Consider the following 16,100-nt stretch of genomic DNA (forward strand, 5'->3'; position numbering starts at 1 on the left):
AATTCAGTGCCGATCCTCTAACTCCGTAATAATGAAGTTTCCTGATTAATGTTTCATGACAAACACAGTCGAAGGCCTTAGATAAATCACAGAAGACACCTAAAGCATCTCGTGACTCCTCCCAGGCATCGAAAATATGCTTAATTAGCTCAACACCAGCATCGGTTGTTGAGCGACCCCGTGTAAAACCAAACTGCTTATTATGCATCAAATTATTAACGTTAAAATGTCGTATTAATTGAGAAAGAACTAATTTTTCAAAAATCTTGCTAAATGTTGGTAGCACAGATATCGGTCTAAAGTTAGTGGGGTCAGAGCTGCTACCAGATTTAAATAAAGGAATTACTTTACTATGTTTCATTAGATCAGGAAACTCGCCGCAATCAACACTGTTGTTAAATATAACTACCAAGTCAGGCGCTACAATTTCTACTAAGGATTTGACAGCATGGACAGAGACTCCCCAGAGGTCATTAGTTTTTTTGACATTAATTGATTTAAACGCCTTTATTACATCTGAGGTACAAACATGTTCAAAATGAAGGTCTCCACAACACTCTGGAGCGTTATGTTTTAATAATGTAACAGCAGATGAGGTTGATGAATTTAAATCCTTAGTTGTGGATACTGGTACCTCGGTGAAAAATTTTTCAAATTCTGTAGCTACTTCTAAATTGGAATCTATAATTTTGTTATCAATGTTTAGTTTAAGTTATTTAATTGTATGTTTCGAGCGACCAGTCTCCACATTTATAACTTTCCAGGTTGCTTTAACAATGTCGGAACTACTTTTTATTTTCTGACTTAGATAATTTCGCTTAGCTATATGACAATCTACTTTAAACTTCTTCGAATACTCCTTCACATGTTCTTTAAATTCATCACTCTGATTAAACCGCCGTTCCTCATATAAGGCATACAGTTCACGTCTTCTTTGATGTAAGTCCGCAGTAGCCCACTCACTAAAAACTGATGCACCACTAACTACGACCGATTTTGAGGTGAATATCGCATTATAATGATCCATAAAAGTGTGAAAGAATGAATTATACATACTATTAGGACTCATATCGGAAGACAAAAAGGGTAGCGCCTGAACTAAACTTAGCTTCATTCTTTCCACGCGGTCCGAGGTTACTGGTACAAAAGTTATTTGTTTTCTCATGGTATTTTTCCTTAATGCCTCAAATACCATTAATTGACCTAAGTGGTCTGATTCTAAATTGCTGATAACTTTTTTAGCAATAGGAAAAATATCTGTGAAAATATTATCTATACAGGTTGCACTAGTAGCAGTCACTCTAGTGGGCTCCATAAACATGTGGTTGAGATTACAAGATTTAAAAAGATTCAATAATCTACAAGACATTGTTGAATTTTCCATAATATTTACATTAAAGTCGCCGCATATAAGCAATTTCTTACTAGAAGATGATATTTTAAGTAGGGCAGATTCCATTATGTTTTCAAATAATTCAAAATTACTTAATGGCGGCCTATACACACAGACAACAATAAATTGCTCTAATTCTACTGCACTTAGTTCTATAGTCCGTTCAACAGACATGGATACAATGTCCTTACGTTCCTTAAATTTTAACTGACTATTTAATATAATTAATGACCCACCATGTATGGAACTAAGTCTGGTGAACGAACTTCCCGCCTGGTGATTATTAAATTGGGGCATTAATTCATTATTATTTAACCAATGTTCAGTAAGACATAAAATATCAATATTAAAATCATTCAAAAAAAGTTCTATCTGTAAATTTTTTCCTCTAATACATTGAATATTTTGATGCACCAGGTGGATATACTTTCCATGTTTGCAGTATTTTTCATTATATTTATTTAAAACTAAATTGCCAGAGACAGAATCTTTTGTCTTAACAGCTAGTTTAAATCTATTAAATCATTGGTTATGACTGGAACCAATTCCATGTTCATACTGGGCTGCTCAATAGGAGCAGAATTGTCTGCCAAATTCTTGGCAGAAATGTCAAGTAAATATGATAGCGATAAAGCTATTTGTCTTTTGTAATAATTTGAAAGGCAACACTTGCCTTTAGTCAAAAACACCATAGGCATATGGTATTTACTAACAAAATTATTAGTGTCAATTATGCTAAACTTACTACTATATGTACAAAGATTATATAGAGATATATTTAACTTATGTCTAGTGGTATTTTCTGCCTCTGACATTTGCTCACAATAGGGGAATGTGAAAAAAATAATTTCATACCTACATAATGCAAAATGTCGCTATGTAAACATTAAAAAATTGACTAAAACATATGTTACAACACGCTTATAAAAATCAAATGAAAGTTAGCAACATAAATAATTGACATACTCATATCCGTAAGTTCCGCGACGCAGGCTTCGTCAGGAGGTGCTATTTAAATAACTCTCTAACTAAATCACAACTTATTGTACATTTAGTTAAGTTATAAGTACCTACTTATTCCAAGACGCTGCGTCTTGAAAGATGCAAAATTGCAAAACTTTTGAATTGTCTGTAACAGCCAGCACCAAATGTAACGGATTAGACTAAGCCAGCCCCAAAAGTCATTTCTATATGTAGAAAAGCTAAATTGTGACAAATAAGTACTTTTGAACGCGTATTGTAGAAATAGGCATGAACGCTATTTGGAAGAGTCCAGGTTGGCAGATACTTTTGGCGAGGTGTTATATCCGCTATACTATTGATGCAGTACTTACGTATTTTCTTTGACCCATTATTGTTATCATCACACACTCATAATCTTATTCTATTTCATCCAGGCAAGGAATACCACGAAACCTGCTCCGGCCACGGTTTCCACATCCTCGGTCGCTGCAAGTGCAACAAGATGTACTCCGGCAGTCGTTGTCAGTTCAGCGACGAGTGTGCCGAGGATAACGACTGCGGGTTGCGGGGGCAGTGCGTCGACGTGAGGGCCACGGAGTCGCCCAGCAAGATGTGCTATTGCCCGCACGGGTTCTACGGGAAGGGGTGTAATAAGAGTAAGTTCAGTTTTACTACGAGTAGTTATGTCCTTGGGAAGTGTGCCTATACGGGCCATATGCCCATGAATATCTTTGTAAATGATAATGTAGGTAAGTCCAATAAGATGTTAGGACCTCGTCAGTTTAGTGACGAATGTGCTGAGGATAACGACTGCGGGCTGCGGGGGCTGTGCGTCGACGTGAGGGCCACGGAGTCGCCCAGCAAGATGTGCTATTGACCGCACGGGTTCTACGGGAAAGGATGTAATAAGAGTAAGTTTAGTTTTACTAGAAGCTACTACTTAGTTTTGTACATTTAAGAAAGGAAATTGACCATATCCAAGGGTAATGTAAGTCCAATACAATGTACTCAGGAATCCGTCAGTTTAGCGACGAATGTGCTGAAGATAGATGTGCTATTGCCCGCCCGTGTCTATGGCAAAGATTATTCATTATAATATTATATTCTTTATATAATTCCAGAATCCCCCTGGAAGGACAAGAACCTGAACCTGGACCGGTACAGCCGCCGAGAGCTCTCTCCAGACTTCAACTTGTACTGGCGGGTCATTCAACATGAACAAGAACTGGAAGTTGTCATGATCGTCAACGGAACATCTTATGCTGGTGAGAATTACTCAGAGGACTAGTTTTAAGAACCGCATGCATATAGAATAGGAGGTTTATACAGTTCGACTTCTTTCATAATATTAAAATCGTTGCTGCTGCCCGTATTTTTGACATTTGTGGCAGCAATGCAGTCGACAGCAATGTCGCGCCGCATTACTGCAGCAGTAAACAGGTGTGGTCTGAATCCGGACGGTACCTTGCCGAGGCGGTCAATGTTTTATTTGTCTTACTCAACAATTATTTTTTCATCACACTTGCTCGGAAAAGATGTATTTACACGTAGGGCTTGCGGGCGGGAAATTGAATTTTTCGCCCTAGGGCGGAAAAAATCTTTTCCGAGCAAGTGTGATGAAAAACACTTATTTACACGTAGGGCTTGCGGGCGGGAAATTGAAATTTTCGCCCTAGGGCGGAAAAGTGTTTTATACAGAAGTTTGTTTTTATTAATTCTCCTTTTTTTCCTTACAAGTGTGATGAAAAACATTGTGTGTGCCACGGGCGGTAAAGAAATTCCGAACTCGTGAACATTTTAAGCCCTCGCTTCGCGTCGGGCTTAAAATTGACACTCGTTCGTAATTTCTTATTTCCCGCCCTTAATACACAATGTACTAATGTAGGATTTTACGGAAAAAGGTATGTGTCATGTTCTGAATTGTATTTTTACGATATTACTATTTATTATTTTTATTTCAGGAATCGGTTGGAGGCCAAGCGGATTGACTAAAGAATGCAAAAATTTCCCCGTCATCGGAACCCCGCTAGCTGACAAGAGTAAGTAAAGTACCTACCTACACCCTTAATCATAAAACTTAGCAACCTCTTACAAACCTCTGTTAAATTTTGTCTCCTTCTAATGCTACATTTACACGCTTGGCAAGTCTCGACAAGCATCCACGATCAGAGTGTGAACGGGGGTGTTTGGCTTGGCTTGTAAGAGCTGGTCGTTGATCCGGGCCGGTGTCGGTTTTTAAACACAGTTATTTCCTTCTAACTTTTGAACCATCTGTCCAAAAAATATGGAAAATATCATGATGATAGTGCTTAAAAAACTCAATCAAATAAAATTAAAACAAACTTGATCAGAAGCCGTTTATGAGTTATCGCTAAAAGTCTTCCCTTCTTATTTTAATTAAAAGCCTGGCAACCCTTATTTGTGACCGGATTTTCGCAGGCAACCCTATACCATTGTGATTTGCTATAAAATTACCATCATTTTGATGTATAATTCAAGCGTCAGACAGATGAGTGCAATTATCGATATAAAATCACCTCTTTAAACACGGCAACCACATAATAGTGACCGGAAAAAGATAGGCAACCTAGTTGATTTATGTTGTACAAATTGTATACTTTCCATTGAAACTTATTTCGTTCGTCAGACAAATCGGTGAAATTTGCCGAAAAAATTTTTTTTTCAAAAATTTATTAATAATAGCCTTGACCATATTTCTTTAGGCAACCCTATTTATTTATGTTCTGGAACATATTTTCTTTCATATTTTTATAGTTTCATCCGTCAGACAGATTGGTGAAGGTCGACCATATCCGGGATCTCCTACTATAATACATATTACAACATACAGGTATTACTAGATGGAGAACATTGCCAGGAGACTAAAATATATTTTTTTTCACTTTCTAGCAAGCACATCAAAGCCGGAACCCCTACCAAAACCAGAACCTGAAGCTGAACCTGCCGCGTCCCCAGAACCGAGCCCAGAACCCAAATCAGAACCCGAACCGAGCGCAGAACCGAAAGCGGAACCAGAACCCACCGCCGAGCCGAAGGCAGAACCCGCACCGGAACCCACTTCAGAACCCGAACCGTCCGCAGAACCCACGGCAGAACCGGAGCCGGAAACAACGACAAAGTTATCAGAATATGACAATAGGAATAAGAGAGTTGCTATGCATTCGTTGGATGGAATTGACTTTAAGAATCTTGGGAATGATGTTCAAGTGAAGACTAGCGTGTCCTACAAAGTGTCAAGTTCTAAAGGTAATTTTAAACTGTATATCATCAAACTACGACGTTTTTTTATCTGATGGTTAGGAACAATTTCTACAGAATTATAAATTCAAAAACAACAGATCTTGTCCTATACTTTTAATTGGCATGACTCTCGTTTTCGGGATTTAGTTCTCGATTTTACACTTCCATTGCTATCAATTAATTTAAAGGGTCAATAAATAGAGTATTTAGGACGATTTACTTTGCCGAATGAAAATCGTGTCAGTATGGATATGTAATATAATTAAGTATAATATGTCTGTTATGTTAAAGGTCGTCGAAAACGAGCCGCTGCGAATGAAAGTGAGTATTTGGTTTAGTTTGGGCTTGATGGGCTAAAAATACACATTAATAAATAATGATTCTTGTGGCGTTCTATCGAAATGTAAAGATAAAATAGTCAAATAGTAATTTTAACTGTTGTATTAAAATATTATTTGTTTCATTTTAATTAGTGTCCTGTATCTTGCGAAAGATACAGAAATAATAAAACTATGAGGAAAAAAAGCAATGTGCCGAAATCCTAGAATAGAAAACAATAGATTAAATTCACCCATTTAATTTAAAAACGCACTTCAAAAAATTCATAAACCAAATCATTTAACTTTTGAATTCCCTATCCGATAATTATTTGATTCTTAATACGATAAATCGATATAATGCCACATTTTTAACATTTTACAAAATTACTTGCCCGTGAAAACACACAAAAACTAAATTTTAATTGGAAACACAGCACAGAACACAGTGCAAACACACGCAAAGCACTCACTAAAATTCGCTATTTAATGTACATATTTCAATTTAAGAAAACAACATTAAATGTTTTAACTCGTGCACATATTCTTATTCTTTTGGGAATTTTCACTGGTTTCAGAATTAAAGTCAATTTTTTCATTTTTTAAACCATATTAATATTTTATTTGTCGCGAGGAAGACGAGAAAACAAAATGAAAGCATAAATATCATTTGACTCTATTCCTTTAACGAATCAGATTTAAAAAAAAACACCATTCAGGCCTCATCGCCTCTTTAAAGGCCTAATAATTTTGCAAAAGAAAAAATACAAAAACATGATGAGGTTGGTTATTTTTGCCGTATTAAAACGAAGTGTGCTCTATAAAGGGTTAAATCTATAAGTTGCCGCGATGACGACTAATTATAGACAGTTTTGTATAAATGTTTAAAGAAGTATTTATTTAATTCCTGATTTAGATTTCCCCTTTTTAGTAAAATTCCCAAAAGCATGTAAAAATAAGCTATCTGCCCCGCACAATACCGCATGGTCACTTATGTTTACAGATGTGGAAACCTCAACCCATGACCATAGCCATGACAACCATGACCATTCCGTACCATCCTCAGAACCTAAACCATTACCTAAGTCTAGAACTAAATTTGTCCCTAAATCTAAACGAACTACTACCACTACCGTTACAACTCCAGTACCAACCACACCGGTACCGACTGATCCTCCCACACCAGAACCATCTCCAGAACCTAAACCTGAACCTACTGCAGAACCTACCTCTGAACCGGAGCCAACTTCTGAACCTACCTCTGAACCAGATTCCATTCCAGAACCAACTGCTGAGCCTAAAGCAGAACCAGAACCCACGCCTGAACCTAAATCTGAACCCGAACCTTCAGCGGAAGCGAAGGCTGAACCAGAGCCAACTCCAGAACCTAAATCAGAACCCGAACCTACTGCTGAACCTAAACCGAAAGAGCGTGTACCTAGTCCTAAAACGTCATCAAAACTTAAAGCTAAGCCAAAACCTAGTCCTGAACCTAAATCAGAGCCAGAACCTACTCCAGAACCAAAGTCGGAACCTGAGCCTTCCCCAGAACCAAAATCAGAACCCGAGCCAACTCCAGAACCAAAATCAGAACCCGAACCAACTCCAGAACCTAAATCCAAACCCGAACCTTCTCCAGAACCTAAATCAGAACCTGAGTCGTCTCCAGAACCGAAATCAGAACCCGAACCTTCCCCGGAACCTAAATCGGAACCTGAGCCATCTCCAGAACCCAAATCTGAGCCTGAGCCGTCCCCAGAGCCGAAATCGAAACCAGAACCTTCCCCAGAACCTAAATCAGAACCAGAACCTTCCCCTGAACCTAAATCGGAACCAGAACCTTCCCCTGAACCTAAATCAGAACCTGAGCCTAGTCCTGAACCTAAATCAGAACCAGAGCCTAGTCCTGAACCTAAATCAGAACCCGAACCCTCTCCAGAACCCAAAGCGGAACCAGAACGCGAGACTTTGCTAGTGAAAGGACTTAAAGAAGAAACAGGTAACGCACACGCTTTGCACATTTTTAAAAACGCATCCAATAGCAAAAAAAGCAACTTTACCAAGTCTTGGTATTAACTCTATTCTAATTTCGTCACAAAAGTAAATAATATAATTTTTGAAACAAATACAATCCAATTTGCGTTGTAAATGGAGAAATAAATTTGTTATTGAATGCGTTTATGTTGTACAGCATTTATCACCAATATCACCATATTATTACTGGTTGGAGGTAACTAAACTGCATTAATTTCTGTATTCTTAAATCGCATACCTTAAACTTCTTATTCAAAGTCATGCAAAGAAAATGTATTGATTTTTTAAATTATAAGATACGCCACATCACATCATATTTATGTGGGCATCAAAATGTAAGTATTATCATCATTAGTAGTAGATTTTTCTTAAAGTCAAAACAACAGACTGTTTGAATTGCCGTAATATTTTTTTGAAGTGAAAACTTCTTTAGCAGCGCTGTGCACTTTTTGTGATGGGGAAAAATGTTAAACTCGCGAGAGCGTAAGACGTAAGACGTGACGTCACGTGTGACGGACACTGTTACAATGCCATTGAGTTTTTGAAGTGAAAACTTCTTTAGCGGCGCTGTGCACTTTTTGTGATGGGGAAAAAATGTTAAACTCGCAACAGGTCACGTGACCGTAAGATTCGTAAGACGGGCACGTGACCTGATCGAAAAACTGTTACAATGTCATTGAATTTTCACTTCTGCCGGCACTCCCGGAGTGCAACCCGTTGATTTTTTTTATTTAATTAACACTTGTTTGCGATTGCCAGTTTCTAACTTTTATATCTGATGGCAACTGTACCAACATATTTAACAGAGATGTATAACAAATTTATTTACGGCATTTTAAAACTGTTGGTTTGTTAGCTTTTAGTGAGTTTTCTTTGTGCTTCGCTTTGCCGAGCTTGGCCTATGCTTTTCCTATTTCCTCTTCTCTCCCTCCCCTCACCTCTTTTCATATCTTACCTTTTCAGTCTTACTTGGTTGTGATCTTTAACGATTTGTCCCTAATATGAGTGGATGGTAATCATACGGATGTGGTCATTTTCTTATATTCTATTCTAATCTTTCGACATTTCTATAAATAATTCATGTATTTTAGGATTAAGTTTTATTACTAAATTTGTAGAACTTGTTATGACATATTTATGTAATTTGTGTTTGTCTTAATTTCAATTGTGAATAAAAAAACGTAGATATTGTATCTTACAAGCAACAAGTTGTATCTTATGATATGCCTTGGTTGTCTTATGTTTCGTTTGATTTGAAACGTGAGTAGGTAATTAAAAAAGGCGTTTGAGAAACAGATTTGTATTGCCGATTTATACTTAATAAATTGACTTAACGTATCATAAAGTCCTGGTTAAAATAAACGGTTTTCAGGTTACTTCCCCGCTCACGAGTACGTGCCGGGCTACGACTTCAACCCCATGGACTGCACGGATATAGTCATCGGCACGGCGCGGGGCAACTACCACAGGGTTCTGGACTATTACACTAGGGACAGGTAAGATAAAACAAACGGTTTCTAGCTACTTCCCCGCTCAGGCTTACAACTTCGACCCATAAAACTTATTTAAACAAAATTAATCGTTTGTTCACTAAACTTTAGAAATCCTGGTCACGGCACCAAATTGTAAAAAACTATTTTTACATTTAAAATATAAAATATTATTACGGTATGTTTGAATGTAAATGTATTGGTTGTTAGGTCTACTCCCCGTGTGGACACGTTCTGGGGCGGCCACGACGACATCACGGCGTCTTCCGGCTTTGAGGAAAATGGCGTCACCACCATCATGTTCAGGAAGAAGCTTCAGGTACTTTGATATTCAGTTGCTTATTCAAAAATAATGATATGAACACAGATTGTACAACAGATTCTTCTAATATTTCCTATACCTACTCGTACCAAACTTTGTCGTCGTGGGCATGAATTATTTTATTTTTAATTCGTATGTAGATTTTCCATTTGGATAAAAAATTACAACAATATTGAACAGATGCGGAATGTAAAAACAGCCCGACTTAAAATTTTGATTTCTGCGAAGCATGTGTACGACACAGCAAGCAGCGACCCTCAAAGGTCAAGATTTTTCTTTACATGTTTTGAACATTCTTTTTATAAAATATGTTACTATTTACCAGGCTAAAGAGCCCACGGACCACTCGATCGTCGACGACGCAATGCACTTGATCTGGGCGCGCGGGCAGGAGCCCGGCAAATACCGACACTCGCCGCCGTCGGGAATCGAACAAGGCACTGCGTCCGTTAAGGATTTCTACAGACAGGATGAATTGAAGTATCACGGCCATGGCGGGCAGAGAGGCGTTACTAAACTTAACTTCTTTGGTAAGTGCTGATGAAAAATTATCCTCATTTTAATTTGGAATAAATACTTGTATTTCCGGATCTCTTCTTTCGTTGAGATCTACAACTTGAAAAGGGAAACGGAGAGATTTTGTTAGTTTGTTAAACAACTATATTGTAAAGAGATTCAATATGTATTTGTATACTAAAGGATTGCCTAAAGAGGATGACCACACCTTAACTAGTTTTTTAGAATTGCTGTATTTAATAAGCAATAAATAATCAATATAAATAATAATATTACCTAATGTTCACAGAAGAGACCAAATCCGCGACACAGGGCGGCATTCTCCCCCTCGCGAACAAATGCGGCGGCTACTTCAAGCTACCGGCTGACTGTTCCCTCGCCAACGGCACTTGCGAATACCACGCCAGTTGGGAGTACCTCGGCCAGAAGAGGGGGAAGGACTCTGTGAAGTTCACGATTGTTACCAAGGAGAGCAAGCTCTGGACTGGCATTGGGTTCAGCAACGACAAGAGAATGGTAAGTTTTAAACGTGTCACAAAAGAGTTTGGGCTAGGGATTGCAATCCGGATTATTCGAACTTCGAAAATCCGGATTATCCGCCAATTTTTCAATCCGTTTCTAAATCCGGATTTTTAAACCCAAATCCGAATTTGCGGATTTTTGTTAAACTATTATACAATTGCCTTTTGCACCGTTAAAATGTTCTGATTACTGCAAATAAGCAAATGTACAGTCAGCAGTCAGCCAAATATCGTAATATAACTTTGTTGCCATAGAAATAAGGATGTGTTACGATATAGTGGCGAAATATTGAGAGACCAAAGCGGCAGCTTCAGTGGCTCGGACACTTAGAGATAATGGGAGAGGACCGTGCCGTGAAGAGAGCGTACTTGGGACAACAAAATGGGAGACGCCCGAGTGGACGTCCTAGGTACCGCTGAAACGACGTAGTTGCTCAAGACCTGCTCAACCTCGGCCATGGCGACTGGCGAGAGCTATTGCAAGACCGAGAAACATGGCGTGATCTGGTGTCGGAGGCTAGGACTCACTTTGGGTCGTTGCGACACCGTAGCCGTAGTAAGTACCTAATGTTAATATCCAGAAAGGGAAATGGGGACTACCTACGTTTGTATTAAAAGGCGATTTATCGGCGGTGGTCGTCCATATTTGTCATAAGGCGGAAATTAATCTAATAAATGTTTTTGCAACTACAGGCTTATAAAAATATTTTTTTTTTGTTGAATCAAGTTTTAAATAAATACCTACGTAGATGAAAAAATACCATCTTGCCTTTTCGCAATGAGAAATTTGCGAATTAAGTTATCCAAATAACGGCTACAAATAAGAAATCCCTATAACAGTTATAAACCCTGGTAGGGTTGAATACATAATAATATCGGTATTTAACTAAATTTAAGACAAACTCTTTATTTCACTTACGCGAGCGGAGCTGCGGGCCCGTCTAGTATAAGATAATGTTTGTAACTGACGATTCGAAAGTGCTTGTTGCTAAGCCTACTCAATAAAGAATATTTTGACTTTGACTTTGTCTTAGGTTCCGCAACTTCCGCAGTGGAGATGTGCTAAAACCCCCAAGAAATTTTGATCTCAGTGTTGTGACTGTAGGATTCTTAATTAAAATTATTAAACAAGATATTTTTTTGCTTCCAAGTTGCTTTTGTTATTGATATAATATAACTGTGTAATTAATATAACTTGTTTTTTGATCATAAGACTATTACAGTAAATAAAAAGACTAATTTCTTATTAGAAAGTCGTTTTTTTTTTTATTCCTGGTACCAAGAAAACATTCCCTAAATCCGGATTTTATCCGAAGTTCGGATTTCGGCGTGAAAATTATCCGAAAATCCGGATTTTGTAAAATAGATTCGGATTTGCAATCCCTAGTTTGGGCTATAAGTAGTCCACGGTCTAAGATATTATACACACACACCTTTGTATTTATTCGCAGATATACCTATGCAGATTTTCTCATGATGCGATGTTTTCCTCGATCGAATTGATTTTTCTTTAGGACTGAAGCAAAACGGCTAACGTTAGGAAGCAGGAAGGATGTTTAGTTGGTTGTTAAATGTTTGGCGAATGAATGTATGATGTTGGTTTGTTATTTGTTGGTGACTTGGTATGGAACCCATTGAGATACGTTTTCTTTTGCCCCTTGAATGCAAATTATTTTTTTCATGAATACTTATGTCATGTAATGTTATATCTGGTAATGTTTAGCGCAAATAAAAGATTCTTATTCTTATTCATGTTTTACTCCTCAGTCCCAGACGGATGCCATCATTGGTTGGGTGGACCCTCGCTCCTCGCGCCCCTTCATCATGGACACCTGGGTGTCCGGATATGCTGCTCCCAGGGTTGACACTCAGCAGGACATCACCAAGGAGTACGGCAGTCTCGTGGACGGAGTGACAACCCTCAGCTTCGTGAGGAAGCGGGACACTAAGGATTCTAAGGTAGGTACAGTAGTGGCATCAAATACAACGCGTACCTAAGTAGTTGTATGTTCGAACGCTATTATAGCTTGATGGACTACGACACACACTGTTTCGTTATGATAGATACTTACCAGGTTTAGTGTCATCATTCATTAAACACAACTCTTAGCATCGTAGGAGTGATTATCATTTATCATCTTCATCTCGTTAACCCGCGTTCTAAAAAAGTGACCTACTTTGAGATTGATGAAAACAGTCATATTTTGACTTTTTAGGACTTGGCGTTCACGGACAGCCAGTGCCTCTACATGATGTTCATCCCCCACGGCGGCGGCTTCGACCCCGTCAACAAGCGGACAAGCAAGCACGCGCAGACTCCGATTGTCTCCGAGAACAGAGTCTGCATCAAACCGTGTGGACCAGGTGAGTTTCCCAAACCGTTACACAATATCACAGGCAATTAGAGTAACGAAGACAATAATAACGGAAAATTCAGAATGCCTCATTTTGCAATGTATGGGCAGCTGTAAATTAACAGTAAATAACAAGTTTCTCTTAATCCAATATTTCTTGTTATGACTCCCCAAAATATTTTCAACTGATTATGGAATTTACATACCTACATATATTTAAGCGTATACACACATGTCGTGTGTATATAGACAAACAATTTCCGTATAATTGCATGTTCACTCTGTGCGTGTAGAAATAAAAATCTTATGTAACATGTTATATTTCTAGAACCGGCCGAAGACGAAGTAACAACTGAAGCCATCATCCCCGGCCAAACAGCTTACACCATGCTGATCCGCATCACAGGCTTAGCTGACAGCTTCAAGCCACCAGCTGAAGGGTCCCAGGAGTTCGCAGAACTGAAGAGACAGGTCGAGGACAGCCTTATCCGAGAGGTCTCCAAGAATAAGGGGTACCGGGGGCTGCAGCTGAATGGATTTATGCAGTAAGGGAACGCAGAAAGTAGTTTTTCTCAAAAATGGACGGCAAAGTCGACTTTGCCGTTTAAAAAATTGGTCGCGAAGCGCGGAGTTTATGGTCAGTCGAAAATTAAAAAGTTAAAAACATTGCAGTCTCGATTTTGGGACTGCAATGTTGCATACAAATTCCATTAATTGTCGTGTTCCAAACTTTTTAAAAGTTAAAATGGCCATATCAAATGAAGGCACAGGCCCATTAAACAGCCAAACAGATGATTAGTACTTATAATTATAATGTTGGTACCGCGACTATTTAGCTGTCTCAAATAGGTTGGCGTATTTTCGGCAGAAAAATACACTTTTATTTTTTAATAAAAAAAATAAAAGGCGGCAAAGCTAATTATTTCAATTGATTCTACTTTTTTCTGTGAAAATATAAACGTGAGAACGTTGCTTCTGTGAAATATTTCTATTATATTTATATTTCTTGCACCATTTTTGAGAAAAGCACTATATATGACTCGGCTGGAAGGCTACTTGCTGGCTTCGGATTCATTTAAACGGACTCCCAAGGTCGTCCGTTTAATACGAATCCTCAGCCTGCAAGTAGCTACTTCCGAGCCTCGACAATAATGTACTATTATTCATTCCATTGTGATCCGCATCACACGCCTAGCTAGCTAACTAGAAACTGGTTATAAACTGCATAAAAGGTTACATCGCTTTTTGGTGTTCGCAGTGAAGAAAAGTTACTTGGCCTTTCGGAATTTGTTCGTTCGTTGTCTCTGAGAACTTTGAAATAAATTGAGTTTAAATTATCCAAACCAGTATGAAAAACGAAGTTTATGTATTTTTTTTTCTTTCAGGAACGAAACCAAAGCCATTATAGCCGAGTTGACCCTGAAATCGATGGAAAGCAACTTTATCGAGGGCTCTAGCGCTCGCTCGCTCGGCGCGGCGCCGCGCAACGAGAGCGACAAGGACGGCGACAGACAACGGTGGGAGCGGGCGGTTAGAGATACGCTGGCGCTGGGGAAGGTCGGGAACCTTAATGTGGACCCGGAGTTCTTGGTGCTGGAGCCGCAGAGTCGTAAGTACTTTTTTTATGCTAAATTTACAAGCATTGGCAGCCGAGTGGATATTCTGACGTCCGACTTTCAATCCGGAGGTCGCGGGTTCAAAATCCTGCCACGTACCAATGAGTTTTTCGGAACTTATGTACGAACTATCATTTGGTATTTATTTTACCACTAGCTTTTCGATTAAGGAAAATATCGTGAGGAAACCTCATACATCTGCGAAGAAATTCAAAGCTGTATGTGTAGTCCCCAACCCGCATTGGGCTAGCGTGAGGACCATAGTCCAAGCTCTCATGAGAGGAGCTCTGTGCCCAGCAGTGGGAAGTATGCATATAGGCTGATTGTTTTTATGTATTACTTTTATTTCCTGTATGTATATGACACCTGTTTTTTTATTTCCAGTACTATCAACTCAGTCTATCCCCGACGAGGACGAAAGCGGCAACGCTCGCTCGTTCTTCGGCCTCGCCGAGACCAAACTATACGTCGTGGTTGGATGTGTAGTAGCGCTTATATTAGTAGCGTTATTGCAAGCCGGATGCACTTTATATAAGAGCAGCAGTGGGAAACGGAAAGTGAGTATGATCGTTTATTCGTAGGCCTCGCCGAGACCAAACTATACATCGTGGTCGGCTGTGTGGTAACGCTTATATTAGAAGCGTTATTACAAGCCAGGTGCACCTTGTATAGGAGCAGCAGTGGGAAACGGAAAGTGAGTATCATAGTTTAATACGCAGGACTTGCTCTTCGGCCTCGTTAAGACCAAAATCTACTTGGTATCGACAGCGACTGCTGTCAGTAATTTTCAAAAGATTAAAACTGCCCACACAAAAACTGATGAATATAAATGATATAAAAATTGTTCCTGTTTTATGGGCTGTTTTCTGTTTTGTTCAAGTATTTATCTATATCTATCTATCTATATATCCTCGACTACAATACAAATCATATTGAGCAGTCTGGATAGGTTGATTTATGTCAGATTTTCCTGTAATACGTTTGTACATGTTTTCCAGGAGCAACTAATCCCGAACGCAGCCTGGAAGGACTATTCCACAGCTAACACCAACTACGCATTCGAGCCGTTTGAGAACGACGACAAATACAACAGTACCACATCTACCGCTCCGCTGAGAGAGAGGCCTACGTCCGCTCCTTTGAGGCCTACGAACCCACCTCCACCGAGGCCAGGTAACTAACAGTGCCTTGTCTACAGCATTTGAGAGGCCAACTGCTTTGACAGCGAGGCCACATAACAACAGCTCATCTATTCCAAATGGTTAGGTTAGGTATTTTGTGGATCTTTTACTGCCTTATGGATTGTAACTTAA

General features: G+C 39.0%; 1 protein-coding gene and 1 long non-coding RNA gene across 4 annotated transcripts in view; one reads left to right on the plus strand and one right to left on the minus strand.

Moving 5' to 3' along the window:
• Positions 1–16,100, plus strand: part of LOC134801598 (uncharacterized) — a 77,106-nt gene that overhangs the window by 55,460 nt on the left and 5,546 nt on the right. For 2 of the 3 annotated variants that reach the window (XM_063774219.1, XM_063774225.1), the window contains exons 7-21: positions 2,791–3,012; positions 3,478–3,621; positions 4,318–4,395; positions 5,267–5,623; positions 5,909–5,938; positions 9,341–9,464; positions 9,669–9,777; positions 10,106–10,310; positions 10,586–10,812; positions 12,585–12,776; positions 13,034–13,181; positions 13,500–13,716; positions 14,557–14,780; positions 15,172–15,344; positions 15,786–15,960. In XM_063774219.1, coding sequence (XP_063630289.1) covers positions 2,791–3,012; positions 3,478–3,621; positions 4,318–4,395; positions 5,267–5,623; positions 5,909–5,938; positions 9,341–9,464; positions 9,669–9,777; positions 10,106–10,310; positions 10,586–10,812; positions 12,585–12,776; positions 13,034–13,181; positions 13,500–13,716; positions 14,557–14,780; positions 15,172–15,344; positions 15,786–15,960 — 2,625 coding nt within the window. The remainder of the gene's footprint in view (positions 1–2,790; positions 3,013–3,477; positions 3,622–4,317; positions 4,396–5,266; positions 5,624–5,908; positions 5,939–9,340; positions 9,465–9,668; positions 9,778–10,105; positions 10,311–10,585; positions 10,813–12,584; positions 12,777–13,033; positions 13,182–13,499; positions 13,717–14,556; positions 14,781–15,171; positions 15,345–15,785; positions 15,961–16,100) is intronic. The other variant, XM_063774231.1, reaches the window with a different exon arrangement.
• On the minus strand, positions 7,008–7,654 carry LOC134801919 (uncharacterized). Its single transcript, XR_010145755.1, has 3 exons — positions 7,535–7,654; positions 7,322–7,444; positions 7,008–7,135 (listed from the first exon to the last, which is right to left on the minus strand). It is a non-coding gene; the product is annotated as an uncharacterized LOC134801919 (long non-coding RNA).

This window comes from Cydia splendana, chromosome 2 (assembly GCF_910591565.1).
Source record: "Cydia splendana chromosome 2, ilCydSple1.2, whole genome shotgun sequence".
Lineage (NCBI taxonomy): Eukaryota > Metazoa > Arthropoda > Insecta > Lepidoptera > Tortricidae > Cydia > Cydia splendana.